Here is a 14,337-nt window from a genome sequence, read left to right on the forward strand (position 1 = left end):
TGGGTGGAGGGGTGAGGGGAGGCTGGGAAGGGATGGGAAGGGGAAACAAAGGAGGAGGCTACAATGCTTGATAAGAAATGTACTCATTATTTTGCCCATGTAATTATAAACCCTCTGTACAGTATTTTCATAATAAAATATAAAAAAAATGAAAAAAAATACACAGGCTGTACCAAATTGACAAATTTGATTTACAACATCTTATAATAAATCAAGATAAACAATTCAAAAAGACAGAAAATTGGTACACTATCTTATAGAATAGGATAGGATAACAAAAATGAACAAAGAGGGGCTGGGAAGGTGGCTCAGTGGTGCAGCGCTTGCCTTGCATGCCTGAGGCCCTGGGTTCGATTCCTCAGCACCACATAAGCAAAAAGAAAAGAGCTGGAAGTGGTGCTGTGGCTCAAGTGGTAGAGCGCTAGCCTTGAGCCGAAGAGCTGAGGGACAGCGCCCAGGCCCAGAGTTCAGGCCCCACAACCTGACCCCCCCCCAAAAAATGAACAAAGATGATTTTGAAAGAAGAAACAGGTCTTAAATATGATGGGTTCAATCTTAGCTTCCAGATAGCTCGTTTCATCAATCAGATTGAAATGCTACAGTTAATAACATGATTGAGAAAAAAGTCATTCTTGTTGGCTAGTGGAGGTACGTGTTTTGAAAGGTAATTTGTCAACTGAAATAATGAGCGCACATATTCTGAGCAAGCAAAAATGTAAAATTCTGCAACAAGTTACATTAATAATTTCTTAATTTTGACCTATGAGCTTGTACTAAAATACTCAACAAAAAATGAAAGAAAAAAATCTAAGTATAAACATCTAATATTGTCTAGGGGAAGGAACACGAGATACAGATTCAATATTTCTATAAAAAATTATGTAAATACAAGTCAGGCTAGAGATGTAGCTCAAGTGGCAAAGCACCAGCCATGAATATGAAAGAGTAAACAGGGTGCCAGTGGCTCATGCCTGTAATCCTGGCTACTCAGGAGGCTGAGATCCAAGGACTGAGGTTCAAAGATAGTGCAGTAGCAAAGTCCATGAGACTCTTCAACTAACTACCAAAAAACTATAAAGAGAGCTTTGGCTCAATGGTATAGCACTAGCCTTGAGCAAAAGAAATTCAGGAACAGTGAGTGCCCAGGCCCCGAGTTCAAGCCATGGTAGAGAGAAGAACCATACAAAAAAGGCATACAAACCAAGTTAGGCAGATATTCCTTACATTGTTTAGTTCAAGTCCACCTATAAGGAGACTACATGAAGTTCAGAGGAAATGTAACCAATATATATGATTAAGATTTTATTTTTTATTTTTTGATGCTACTGGGACTTGAACTTAGCAAGCACTCACATTTGACAGGAAGGTGTTCTCTACCTCTAGTCCCTCTGAAAAAGTTCTAAACTAAAATGTGATTGAAAACAGGTTGGTTGTCTTGATGCAAGATGTGACTATCAATAAAAAACTCAGCAAGTGTTATGGGTAACAAAACAGTTCTGCATCCTAATTTTACTCATCGTTATGAATGTGTACAAACTTCAGGAAACTAGACCCTAAAAAACTAATTTTATCTTAGGGTAATAAAATATGTCTATGCCTGACAGTAAAAGAACTAAGTATACCTAAATATTCACAGGAAAATTTTCTTTGCTTATTCTCTAGCAGAGAAGCTGCAATACACTGATGTATACAAAATACAGATGCTGAAGCAGTACAGGATAATTTATAGCCCATACAACATATTTCTAAACAATGTGAACAAGTGAAGAATTACAAAAAAAAAGCAGAAAAAATTCTTACATATATATTTGTAAGAAAAAAATACTTTCCTTTTTCTTCTCTTTAGACATGAAGAAAACAGGCAGGTTTTGAAGTTGTAAACAAGCTTTAAGAAATTGTCATAGAGGACCACAGATGTTTGTAGTTCTGTATCAGTAGATAGCAGTTCAGGAAATCAGTGATCCATAGTAATTTTCAAACATATTTGGTCACTTATAATGTCACTACATCAGAAATGACAGTGATGTGGCTTCTGATCATGTGTATTTATTATATACTATCACTATTACTATTTCCTATCTTTCCTTTGCCTTCTGTAAGTAGGACATTAAAGAGATAAACCAAGAAAGTACCTGCATTGTGAGTCTTAAATATGGATTACCCTGAACATGAAGTTATAGAATCACTAAATCCTTAATTAGACATTCAAGGAGAGACACGTTCATTTATTTTTAATAAGGAAAGAGATAGTGGAACAATGACACATGGACTGGAGTAAAACTCTGAATTATTAAATATTGGAGTCAGGCCTTACCTGTTAATTCCTAATTTGATACTACCATCTATAAAATCCTGCATTAAAAGAAATACCTGTCTAAACCATGACAATTTAAAATAGTATAATGTTTTAGAGTACAGACAAGTGTTATATCTATTATCTCATTCATTACTTGAACTGTGGGAGAGGCAGGCAGACAACTGTAACTCTTCTTGTATGAAGCAATGTAAGCACCCAAATCATTATAGAGTGATTTTCCTAACAGAAAGAATATTTGACTGTAACAATAAATGTCAATAGCACATGTCCCTTTGACACAATTTGCACTCCTTACCTCTGCCTTTTGGAGTGATTTCAGCCACCAAGTCATCAACAGTAACGTGTTCTAGTCCTTTTTCTTTAATTACCTCTTATGCAAAAGCAAAAAACAAATCATATCATTTAAAATCATTATCTGTAAGAAAGATTTTCATAGAGGAAGGGTTAAAATCATGTTTTTTGAGTGTAAATTGGTCTTTAAAAAAAAAAGAGGACACTTCTTTTTTTAAAGAATTTTCTAGTTTAAAATGATAAGTTTATTCATCTTCTAGTGAAATAACCTGTAACTGCAACACTTCAAATAACTGTAACACTTCAAATAAATTTGAACGGTAACACTTAAATCTAACTTTTGCAGCAAGCTGGAAACTATTAACAACATTTTAAACATTATCTGTAAAGTTTCTTCTTAAATATATGTACTATACATATATATATATTTAAATTTATGTGTGGAGATTTTCAAACAAACAAACAAAAAACCCTATTATTTGACGTTAACTTCTGATCCCATAGCTTTAGGTTAAAATGTAGAACTACTTTTTGCTCCTTTTCCTTCTCGGACTAGGCCAAAACAAACGTAGGATAGAATTTAACTGATATTCAATAATCACAAAAAATCTAATAGAGTAGACATTTCTTCTACTTCAAGGGAGAGGCAATAAATTTTCAAATAGCTCATTTGAATATGAGTTAAAATCCAGTTATAATCTTTTTTTTTTTTTTGTCAGTCCTGGGGCTTGCACTCTGTCCCTGAGCTCCCTTTGCTCAAGGCTAGAACTCTACCACTTGAGCCACAATGCCCCTTCCGGCTTTGTCTGTGATTAATTGGCAGTAAGATTCTCCAGACTTTCTTGCCATGGCTGGCTTCCAACTGTGATTCTCAGATCACAGCCTCCTGAGTAGTTAGGATTACAGGCATAGAGGCATGAGCCACCAGCAAAAGGTTCAGTTCTCATCTTTACAATTAAAAGTCTGTAGGAGCTCAAAATCTGTGCTGCTTCCTAATATGCCAGTAGCCCTCTCACAGTTAGTGACAGTCAGTCTCTCTTTCGTGTGTGTGTGTGTGTGTGTGTGTGTGTGTGTGTGTCCTGAGGCTTGAACTCAGAGCCTGGGTGTTGTTCCTAAGCCACTTTGGGCTTTTTTGGTGTGTGTGTTCTTGAGCCACTTTGGGCTTGTGTGTGTGTGTGTGTGTCCTGAGGCTTGAACTCAGAGCCTGGGTGTTGTTCCTGAGCCACTTTGGGCTTGTGTGTGTGTGTGTGTGTGTGTGTGTGTATGTCCTGAGGCTTGAACTCAGAGAGCCACTTTGGGCTTGTGTGTGTGTGTGTGTCCTGAGGCTTGAACTCAGAGCCTGGGTGTTGTTCCTGAGCCACTTTGGGCTTTTGTGTGTGTGTGTGTGTCCTGAGACTTGAACTCAGAGCCTGGGTGTTGTTCCTGAGCCACTTTGGGCTTTTTTGGTAGACTCAAACTTTTCTGCCAGCATGGATTCAAACCTAGATCTCAGATCTCAACTTCCTGAACAGCTAGGATTGCAGGCATGAACCACAGGCACCCAGGCTAGTCTCTACTATTTATATTCATAGAAGCCATTGTAATAGGATACATGAAAATATACAGAATTTTTAGGTGGGTGTGGTATTTTATGCCTAAAATCTTAGCAGCTCAGGAAGAAACATGAACTGAGGCCAGCCTGAATAAAAATTCACAAGACTCCATCTCAACTAATAAATGGATGGTGGTATAAGCTTAACAATCCAGATATAAGGAAACATGAAACAGAAAGATCATGATCCAAGCTGGCTCTGGCATAAATCCAAGACATTATCCCATAAAATAAAGCAAAAAGGGCTCATGTACAGTGGCTTAAGCAGCACAGTCCCTCCCTAGGAAGCTCAAATCCTAGGGTTAACACTCCCAGTACCCCTAAAATATCAGAATTCCACTACTCCAAAAACCGATCCAGAAAGGAGGCTCATCTCAGTGATACGTGAATCTATCAAGTGGTACCATCATCAATATCCAGGAATTTAACAAGCAGTTTTTTAAATAAGCATTAATTCTCTAAAAGCTTTTGTACATGATTTTTTTCAAGGTAACAGAAACAGGAGAGACAAATTCCTCTTAGTCTGCCAAGCTCCAGCCATTAATTTTTTATTAAATGAAAACACATTAGGAATACTTGATACTGGAAAACACAGGATTCTACTTTTTTGATGCCAGAGAAATCTTAGTGGTCAGGCCTTACTTGTTTTAAGGGAAACAAAGATTTCTAAAAAACTTATTTTGTTTACATATATTACTGACAAAGAAATTATTGTAAGATTCTATTTCTTTACACTTATACTTGAGAAGTCATACCTTAAAATGCTCATTATACTTCTTTCTAGTTAACCCCCAACCTACCCAGTTCAAAGCAATGGAACTAGCTTATCTTCTAAGTAAAACTGATTACCTTTACAGTGTGCCTTCAACTGATCCTTCCAGCCACATTCAATTAATTTAGCTCTCAGCAACTCTTTGAGGCTGTTGAAAAAAATTTTTTTTTCAAATTAAATAACAATGTACAATATTATGGATAAGAATGTTTGAAGCAAAGATACAACTGTTCAATTAAAAACTTCCTGCCTTTCAATTTCAAGACTTTAACTGAAGCTTAATCTGGGTTCTATCAGTTCTTTGATCTTAAGCAAGTCACTTAAATCAGGGTTTTGAATTAAATTTGGGCCTAACATGAGGGACAAAATTAAATGGGGAGGCTACAATTCTCAAAAATCTTGTGGATTTTGTACAACTGCTAGAGCCTTATCTCTACCATTACAGACTGACTCCCCTTATTTTAATAACTCAGTTATTAGCATGCCTATAATTTTTATTAGCATTATTTTCTTTCTAGTGATAAAATATTGGTGTATAGTCCCAACTAATGGAATCAATAAAACATTTTGTTTTGTCATACCTACCCTTATAAATCCTCAAATTAATCATTTCTGAATTTAATGTATCAGATCCCAAACAGATTTTCTCTGCCTGCAAACTGTTTCTTTTGATATTTCTAGACATCTACAATGTGTCATTTTCATTACATCTTAGGTCTTTCAGTACCATTAGGGCTCATATCCAGCTTTCTATTTTCTTCCACTCCTCTTGCTTTTCTCAAAATGACCTTATTCCTTTGGTTCCTTGGGCTTGATCTTGGGCATTCTTCACTCCACTCTCCTTGTAATACCTAATCCATGAGTAAATACTACAGGTTTCAGATTTAAAATGTTAACTGCAATTTAAATGTTTCTCACCATCTCTGTTATTAATACTCTAGTTCACAGTAGAGTCCAGATTATTACCCAATCACTTGCTTCTTCCCTTGTGTACTTTATTCTTCACTTATTACACCAAATCCTCTAGTGCCTCCCCAATTTACTTAAAACAAAATGCCAGGTCTCTACTACAGCCTACGTAAACCTTGATGATCTGACTTCGCCCCAATTATGCTTTGTGATTTTTTTTTTTCTTGCCCATCTTGGGTTTAAGCACTTTCCCTGAGCTTTTTTGCTCACAGCTAGCACTCTACCTACTACTTGTGTCACAGCTCTACCTCCAACTTTTTTGGGGATTAACTGGAGATACAAGTTTCATGGAATTTCCTGCCCGGGCTAGCTTCTAACATCCATCCTCAGAGCTGAGCCACCTACGTAGCTCAGAATAAAGGCATAAGCCACCCACTAGCACCCAGCTATGTGCTTGTGATTTTATCTTCTTTCTCCCTCATACAACATATGCAGTTTCCTTAGTTTCCACATATAACTCAATAATGCTAGGCAAATTCAAAACCTGGGACTTTGTTGGCTTTTAACTGTATGAAGTATCAACTGTCCCACTTACATGCTTTTTTCCTTCTCTAGGACTTATCACTACCTGACATATTTATTATGATTTCCCATTAGAAGTTTACAATTCATGAAGGCTGGGGTATGGCTCAAAGAGTTGAGCACTTCCAAGTCCTAAGTTCAAACCTCAGTATGGAAAAAAAGATAAAAAGCAATTTCCTGAAAGCACAAATTCCATTTTGTTTACTACTCTATCTATAACACTAAACAAGGTATGGCCCATAACAGAAATTCAGTAACATCAGCTGTATAAATTAAAACCCAAAACAAACAAATAATGAGTATAATTCCCTATACTCATCATTAACAACACTGTCCTTCCAGTCAACCCATAGTTCTGCTCTAGATATATCCTTCCTAAAATCAGAGGATGTTTCTTCTTCTATTTTTTAAAATTAAGGTCTCCTTTCCATTCTTCTTCTTCCATTTTTACTCACCAAATAATTTTCTACTTCCTTTTTTTTTTTTTGCCATCTATCTTGACCTTTTCAAGTTTATCCCCAACAGTCGCAAATAAAATTCCTCAAGTATAAATGATGTAACTCCCAACATCTAAGAATAAAGTCAACAACAGATGTTTTTGCAAACCCTGGCAACTGTCTCACTGCCCTTTGACAGGAAACAAACAATCACAAAAACCCCCAAAACCTTTTGTGTATTGATCTGGGCAACTGTTCTAGTGACAGTAGTATGAGGAAGGTAAAGCTGGTCTTCTAACTCATTTATTACCTAAGTTTAACAGTAATCATGCAAGGCCCTTTGCAGAGGAAGATTCTCTGATCTGGTAAAATGTAAATTTTGAACTGCAATTCTCTGTCACTTGTGAGAAGGCTCTGTTTGAAAATAAAGTAAAAGGGAAAAACGGAGAAAAATATATTTTGACAACAATTTTTGAGTACTTATACTGGATGATAAAAGAAGCAATTGAAAACCTTATGTATTTAATACCATTGGTTAAGCTAATCTGAGTTGCTTCTTTTTTTTCCAAGCAAAAGAATGCTGACTTAAAATAGGAATACACATTCCTCTTGTCTGCTACATTTTTCATATTATCCTCATTTCCTCTTATTCTGTAGTCCCACTCATTATCGCTCAGTGTATATAATCTGTCCCATCTACCTAGAACATTTTCTCCTTTATTGATTTAGAGAACTCCTTTCTATACCAGTATCTCTTTTATTACTGAAATCTTACACAATTAACTTGACCCACAAGTAAAAATGGAAAGATTTTTTAAACTTTGTTACTTTGTGTTTTTTGGTTCTCCAATCACTTCTTTGTACTTTTAAATTTATTCTGCAAATATTAACTTGGCCAGTTAGATGCCAGGCATAGCATTAGATGCTCTGCTGCCTTGCAACTTAGTATTATAAAATGGAGGGAAAAAACTAATAGTAAGCTAAAATGTAATATGGTTAAATGCTACAATAGAATGTTTTAATAGACTCTCTGAAAAGGAAATTCTTAAAATCTTTAAATTCTTCAATCTTGTATCATTTAAAATTCTTACAAATGAAGAAAAAATTGCTCAAAATAAAGGAAATAAAAGTATTTTGGAATAAGAATGGCACGTGATGATCAAGGTTAAGAGAGCCTGATGCTGGGCATAGTGGCACATGCCTGTAATCACAGATACCGGAGAGGAGAAAGTAGAAGGATTTAAAGATTATGGACATCATGGACAAAACGTAGGAAACTATCTGAAAAGCAGAAAGTTTGAAGTGGCTCATGCCTGTAACCTTGGTAGAAAAGTCAGTGAGAGTCTCCTATTAACCAGCAAAAAGCTAGATGTGAAAGTGTGGCTCAAGTGGTAGAGCACCAACTTTGGGCAATTAAGCCAAGGAAGAACACAGGCCAAGAGTTCAAGTCCCACTATCAACACACACCCAGCCCCTCCACCCCCAAAAGAATTTGGTAACTGAAACTGGGTCTATCATGTTTCCTTCCTGTTAAACCTGGGGAACATATCTTCAATTGTAGCTCATTGGCATTTTTTTCTTTATTATACATGTTTTGAGTATAGTCATTTCCTGCTTATCTTTCTAAATCATCCTTTTAAGTTTTGCAATGTTGAACAGATCTAAACTATTTTCATATAAAAGTCAGGAATAGAAACTATTAATGATCTCAATTTTTGTAATTCCACTAACATGTTTTGTTTCTTGACATTTAGATTTTTATAATTATTAAAAACTATAAAACGTAATTTATTAACACAATTTTAGTTACTTACCGCTCTCTTTCTCCAGTTTCTATTAACTTTTGGTTAATCGCTGCTCTCATCTGTGCATCTTTGTTCATCTTGCTAACCTAGACATCAATAAGTGTTTTCAGATACAGAAATTTACAAATCACTTTTTTCTAAATCTCCCAGGCAAGCACCCTAACACTTTAGTATTCTACTAACTGCAAGAGTGATAAATTTTAAGTGTTAACAATGTCATTACTCTTAATATGATTTGCTGCATTCTAAGATAACATATCAACACTCAATATACTATTTCTTTCCCCTATGTGCTCTTTATTAATGAGTCTTTAGATAATATTAAGTATCACTTTAACACTTAGTAAACATTTAAGTGCCTGTACTGGGCTGAAAATTTATTTTTGAAATTACATTTAATCCCCAAACTCACTGTTACATATTAACATAACTTATATTTTAAAGATGAGAAAACTGAGGCACAGAGATACAAAATGGTGAAAGCAGAATTTGAACTCTGGGTTCTCTGACCCTTGAAGCCCCATTTTATTGAACTGCATCAGAACTGACTGCTGATCCATTTCTGCACCTTAGGTACATTCAAAATTCAGGGAAGCCATATAATATAAATATCAACGAAAGATGAGACGGTATTAGTAAAGGAAACAAAAAACAAAAAAAAAGACAAAAAACAGGGAAATGGCTAAGAATGAGTACCTTACTCTTCATTAGGGTGTACCCTGCATTAAGTGGCTACACCAGCTATGTTATCAAAAACATTTATTGTGGGTGGGGATAAGAGGAAACAACTCTCAAACGAATTCTTGTGTTTTAAGGACATTCAAGTTACTTAAAAGTGTAAATAAAACTTGGAATAAGCTAAAGTTCTCCCCATCTAATCTGTCACTAACTCGACACTACTCCTTATCTCCTATCTCCCGTCCCAAGTCAAACTGACAAAGACTTTTTAGAGTTGTGTGTGCGTGTGTGTGTGACTTTTTAGAGTTGTGTGTGTGCGTGTGTGCGCGCGTGTTTGGGGGGGGCGGGCTGGGGTTGGATAGGGAATCGGGAAGGGAGGTTGAAAAAGAAGTAGGAAATGTTCTGCCTTTGCAAACTGGAAGCTAACATTTTTCAAAGTAACTACAAAAAGCTCGTCAGTTCCACGGCAAGAATATTGAACTTGATTTCGCCTCAAGCCCCCCAGATCCAGATCGTGACCTTGGACAAGTCACTTAATACTTTCAAGGCCTCAGTTTTGTCACTGGTTAAAAAAAAACAAAAACAAACAAACAAACAAAAAAACACCCGGGCGCTAGGGGTTCCCTCCCCGCTCAGACGTTCTCGGGAAAATGCACCCAGGCGGGGACAGCTGGAGAGGCGGGAGGAGGAGCCAGAAAACAAAGCGAGGACTGGCTCCAGGCCAACTCCAGCAGCACGCCCAGTCGGAGAGCCCTACAGGCCCGCGAGCGAGCGCGGGTCGGGGAAGCGAACCAAAGACAGTACAGCGAAAAGGAGCCTGGGCCGGGCCCGGGTCCCGGCCCTGAGGACCACGGGCATAGCTCACCACCATCACCGCGGGCGAGGGCCGTCCCTTCCCAGCGACGAAATGACCCTTGCGCTGACGACCGTTACCTACCACACTCTTCGACTGCCCGGGACTTAGACCCTCAGTAGCTCGGGCACCTAAGCACACAGAAACCTAGAACACGCATTTCCGGGGCGGGGTCTGGCCACTCTGCCTATAATGTGAGAATTTAACTAGCGCGGGCCGCCTCCCGGTCGCTCAGTCTTCTGGGTAAGTGAGTCCAGATCCGGCCCTCATGCCGGGGCGACAAGCCCTTAGAAAACTACATAGCCCCGAATGCATCAGCGTCCGCTCCCCCTCCCTCACACGAACACTACACTTCCCGGTATGCACTTTGCGCCGCAGTGTGTGCTGGGATGGGAACCACGCCGGCTCCCCAGCCTCAGTTCCCGGAGCCGGCGCGGACCTTTCAACCAGAGCTCTGTTAGTTCTCTGGCCGAGACTCTAGCCAGCGATGGAGGTGGCGGCTAATTGTTCCCTACAGGTGAAGAGGCCTCTGCTGGATCCCCGCTTCGAGGGTTACAAGCTGTCTCTCGAGCCGCTACCGTGTTATCAGCTGGAGCTTGACGCAGGTGGGAAGTGGCGGCTCCCCCAGGCCCTGGGTGCCCCCCCCCTTTCCGCTGCACCCCCTGACCTTTCCCGCGTTTTCTCTCTGAGTAGGGCAAGCAGGGTCACCGTGGCCGCCCTTACGGCCTGCCCCGCCGGGGTGCACCCAGGGTGGCCGTCCCTGCAGAATGGTGTCCATCCCAGGACCCTCGCGAGCCCCCCCTTTGCGTCCTCCCGCTCCTCTTGGCCCGTCGGGTTCAGAGGTCTGGCACGCGGCTGTGCTGCCTGAGCCCCGGCTGTCAGTCTGCGCATCCCTGGCCTGGCCCTGCTGGGGAGAAAGTGCTGGACCTTGTTCCAACTCCGAGCACCTCGTTTATAAACGTGTTCCCTGAAAAGCCACGCCTCCTTGGTCAGTCCCCAGTTGTTTCCTCTGACGCAGAGCCATTTCTTGTGAGATAAATTCTCCTACATTCCAGTTCTGTCATTTTCAAGTGTCCAGGTCCCGCGACCCTCAGGACGGGTGCCCTCGCGGCCATCGCTGCGAAGTTTGTGAGGGGGCGTGATTTAGTCACAACACTTCTGCTTGTTTTGTTTGTGTGGGGTTGGCTGGAATGTTCCCATCCTGTTTTCACTACGTGCAGCTTTATTTTCATGACTGGCCAGAGATACGAACTTTTTAGTGCAGGCCCCAGCTGATTCTGATGCCTGTCGGTAGATCACACTTGGAGAAATACTGGTCAGGGTCAGTACGTGTTACTGTATCAAACAAGTGTTTATTAATTTGTTGATTAACTTCAGAAATATCGCAGGCCAGTGTCGAGATACATTTTGAGGATATCAAGGTGAGTATTACATAACAGGAAGAAAAGTTTAAATAATTATAATGTGAGAAGGCAGTGGTAGGAATGTGAAAGGCTTCCCCACGAAAATGACTCAAACACTTGGTCAAATACAAAGAAAGAGAAGTAGCAGGTAGGCAGAGAGTAGCAGCTGGGAGGGGCAACAGCACATTTTTATAAGGCTGTGTTCATGTGGGACACTGTTGTGGAAAGGGTTAACATTTACAGTTGTAGCTGAACAAACAAAGGAGAGGAAAACTTCATGCCATTTGAAGTTGGCAACTACCTGCATCGCCCGTTTTTAGGTATAAGTCTGTGTCACCTGATTTCTGGGGAAGGCAGCTTTTGCTTTTTTGCTGAAGATGTAAGGTGGGCAGACTGGGTAAGAACATGGAGAAGGAAAGGCTAACAGTATGTGTACGGCATGCAGTGGTAAAACTTGAGCGTCTTTCCTAAAGCAGCCTGTAGAAATCCGAGAAAGATTCCTGAAAGAGTGGATACTCTCATTGAACTTGCAAGGATAGGCAAACTGGAGTTGACTCATGAGAGAAGATGAACTTTCTTTAGATGCCTTTCATTTCCTTTCTTTCTTTTTCCTCTTCCAAATGATTTTTGTTTTGTTTTCGTCTCCAAATCAAATAACAATACTACCATGTTTAGTTATTAATGCATTCAAACCCAAACCCAGAATTTAGTTGTTCAATATGAAAGGATTATTGTTGCTTACCAATCTACAGGTCAGCTTGGTGGTTGTTCTAGTTCTGGCAAAGCTCGTTCTTGCATCTTGGTTCATTTATGGGTGTGCTAGGCAGTTCTCTTTTTGACTAGACTTTGTCCTATGTTGGGGTTCTGCCTGTTTAAGATGATTTCAGATGATCTCCACTTGACTCATCCAGTAGCAGGCTAGTGCAGGCTTGTTGCCCTAGCACATAACAGCACGTAAGTGCTGTTTACTTCAAATTTGTTACTGTGCCATTCCCCAAAACAAGTCAAATATCAAACCTAGATTCAGTGTGGGATGATTGTACTAAAGGATACTCCAGAAGGTATAAAAATTGGGACTGCTAGTGCAGATCTGTATAATTGTTCCTGTTGGAGTTATTTTCAGTGCATTTGTTTAGATCTCATCCAATTTATCCATAAATGCCCCGAGTTCCAAATTAGGGTACCTACATTCTCATCCAAATCATAGTTTTTGCATTCCTAAAATATAGTAGGTTCCTTAACAGCTTTCCTGATTTCACTTTAGAACCTCTTCCCTCTTATCACAAGACTGTAAGTGTAGCTTTTAATTTTATGTTTATTTGATGGGTATTATACTGGGACTTCGATGAAAACTCTATGGTGTTTCTCTTACTATGCTGTCCTTAGTTCTTGACACATACTAGTATTCAATAAGTTGAGTGAGTGGAGGATATTTTTGCATTCTTAAAATCTCCTGACCTCTTTGGGAAATATATTTCAATTGTTTGGAAACTAATTTCATTGAGTCTTGCTTTTATGTTTTGTTGGGCTGCTCTAGAATGGTGCTTAGACTGGGGATATTTGTAAATGCTGTCAAGGCAAGACTGACCTGTGTGCTATGCTCAGTATTCCATAAATTATGTGTTTTGTTTGTTTGTTTTTATTTTATCTGTTGGGCATAGTTCCTTCCTAACCTGTTGTGACCAGCACTGTACTATCTAATCCTTTGAAGTGTGTGTGTGTGTGTGTGTGTGTGTGTGTGTGTGTGTGTGTGTTTGTCGGTCTTGGGGCTTGAACTCTGGGCCTGGGCGCTGTCCCTGAGCTTTTCATCCAAGGTTAGTGCTCTTACCACTTGAGCCACAATGTCACTTCTGGTTTTTTGGTGATTAATTGGAGATGAGTCTCATAGATGTTCCTGCCTATGCTGGCTTTGAACCTGGATCCTCAGATCTCAGTCTCTTAAGTAGTTAGGATTACTGGCATGAACCACCAGTGCCAGCTTCAAATTTTTTTTTTTTTTTTAATCTCAGATGGTTTCCACAAACACATGACCTTGGTACTGGTTAAGTCCTTGAGAGGAATCCTCTTCATATCTCCAAGGTTCTTTCTGGGCAGCTTTCTCTTCTGCTACAGATTTTAAAATCAGTATCTTCAACTTAAAGATTTTGCTAAATTTGACCTCAGTTTCTTCTCTTTGTGTTGTGTCCTGGAAATTTTTCAAGGCAATATCCTGGGACACAGTATGGTTCACATTATTTATGGTCTCTTTAAGGATCACTAGTCTTCACTGCCTGATAGCTAGTTCTTGGAGGCTATTGTTTAATGTAATTTTGTCTCATTTATTTTACTTATTAGTTGTTTCTAATGTGTTTCTTTGTGTTTTATGTACATATTTGCAAGTGTGTGTGTGTGTGTGTGTAAGAGAGACAGACACACACACATACACACATACACATACACACAGAGACAGAGACAAAGAAACATTTCACCATAGTTAAATGAAGGAAAAGGGGAGCCAGGAGAAAGGATATTACCTCTGATAAGAGGTAGAATTGCAAACATATATGGGAGAATTAACCTTGGAAAAGAGAAGAGGAGGGCTGGGAAGGTGGCTCAGTGGTGGAACGCTTGCCTTGCATGCCTGAGGCCCTGGGTTTGATTCCTCAGCACCACATAAGCAAAAAGAAAAAAAAAAGCTGGAAGTGGTGCTGTGGCTCAAG

General features: G+C 39.4%; 2 protein-coding genes across 3 annotated transcripts in view; one reads left to right on the top strand and one right to left on the bottom strand.

Annotated features, from left to right (window-relative positions):
• The window catches only part of Eny2 (enhancer of yellow 2 homolog (Drosophila)), a 16,972-nt gene extending 6,567 nt beyond the window's left edge, over positions 1-10,405 (bottom strand). The window contains exons 1-4 of one of the 2 annotated variants that reach the window (XM_013012474.1): positions 10,320-10,405; positions 8,714-8,790; positions 5,049-5,119; positions 2,613-2,687 (exon numbers count right to left, since the gene is read on the bottom strand). In XM_013012474.1, the coding sequence (XP_012867928.1) occupies positions 2,613-2,687; positions 5,049-5,119; positions 8,714-8,781 (214 nt within the window). In that variant the 5' untranslated portion in view covers positions 8,782-8,790; positions 10,320-10,405. Of the gene's footprint in view, positions 1-2,612; positions 2,688-5,048; positions 5,120-8,713; positions 8,791-10,247 lie in introns of both variants that reach the window. The other variant, XM_013012473.1, reaches the window with a different exon arrangement.
• Positions 10,248-14,337, top strand: part of Nudcd1 (NudC domain containing 1) — a 46,086-nt gene continuing 41,996 nt past the window's right edge. Inside the window, exon 1 of the mRNA XM_013012470.1 lies at positions 10,248-10,840. Coding sequence (XP_012867924.1) covers positions 10,723-10,840 — 118 coding nt within the window. The 5' untranslated portion in view covers positions 10,248-10,722. The remainder of the gene's footprint in view (positions 10,841-14,337) is intronic.

The sequence above is a fragment of the Dipodomys ordii genome, unplaced genomic scaffold (genome assembly GCF_000151885.1).
Source record: "Dipodomys ordii isolate 6190 unplaced genomic scaffold, Dord_2.0 Scaffold17, whole genome shotgun sequence".
NCBI classification, from domain to species: Eukaryota; Metazoa; Chordata; class Mammalia; order Rodentia; family Heteromyidae; genus Dipodomys; species Dipodomys ordii.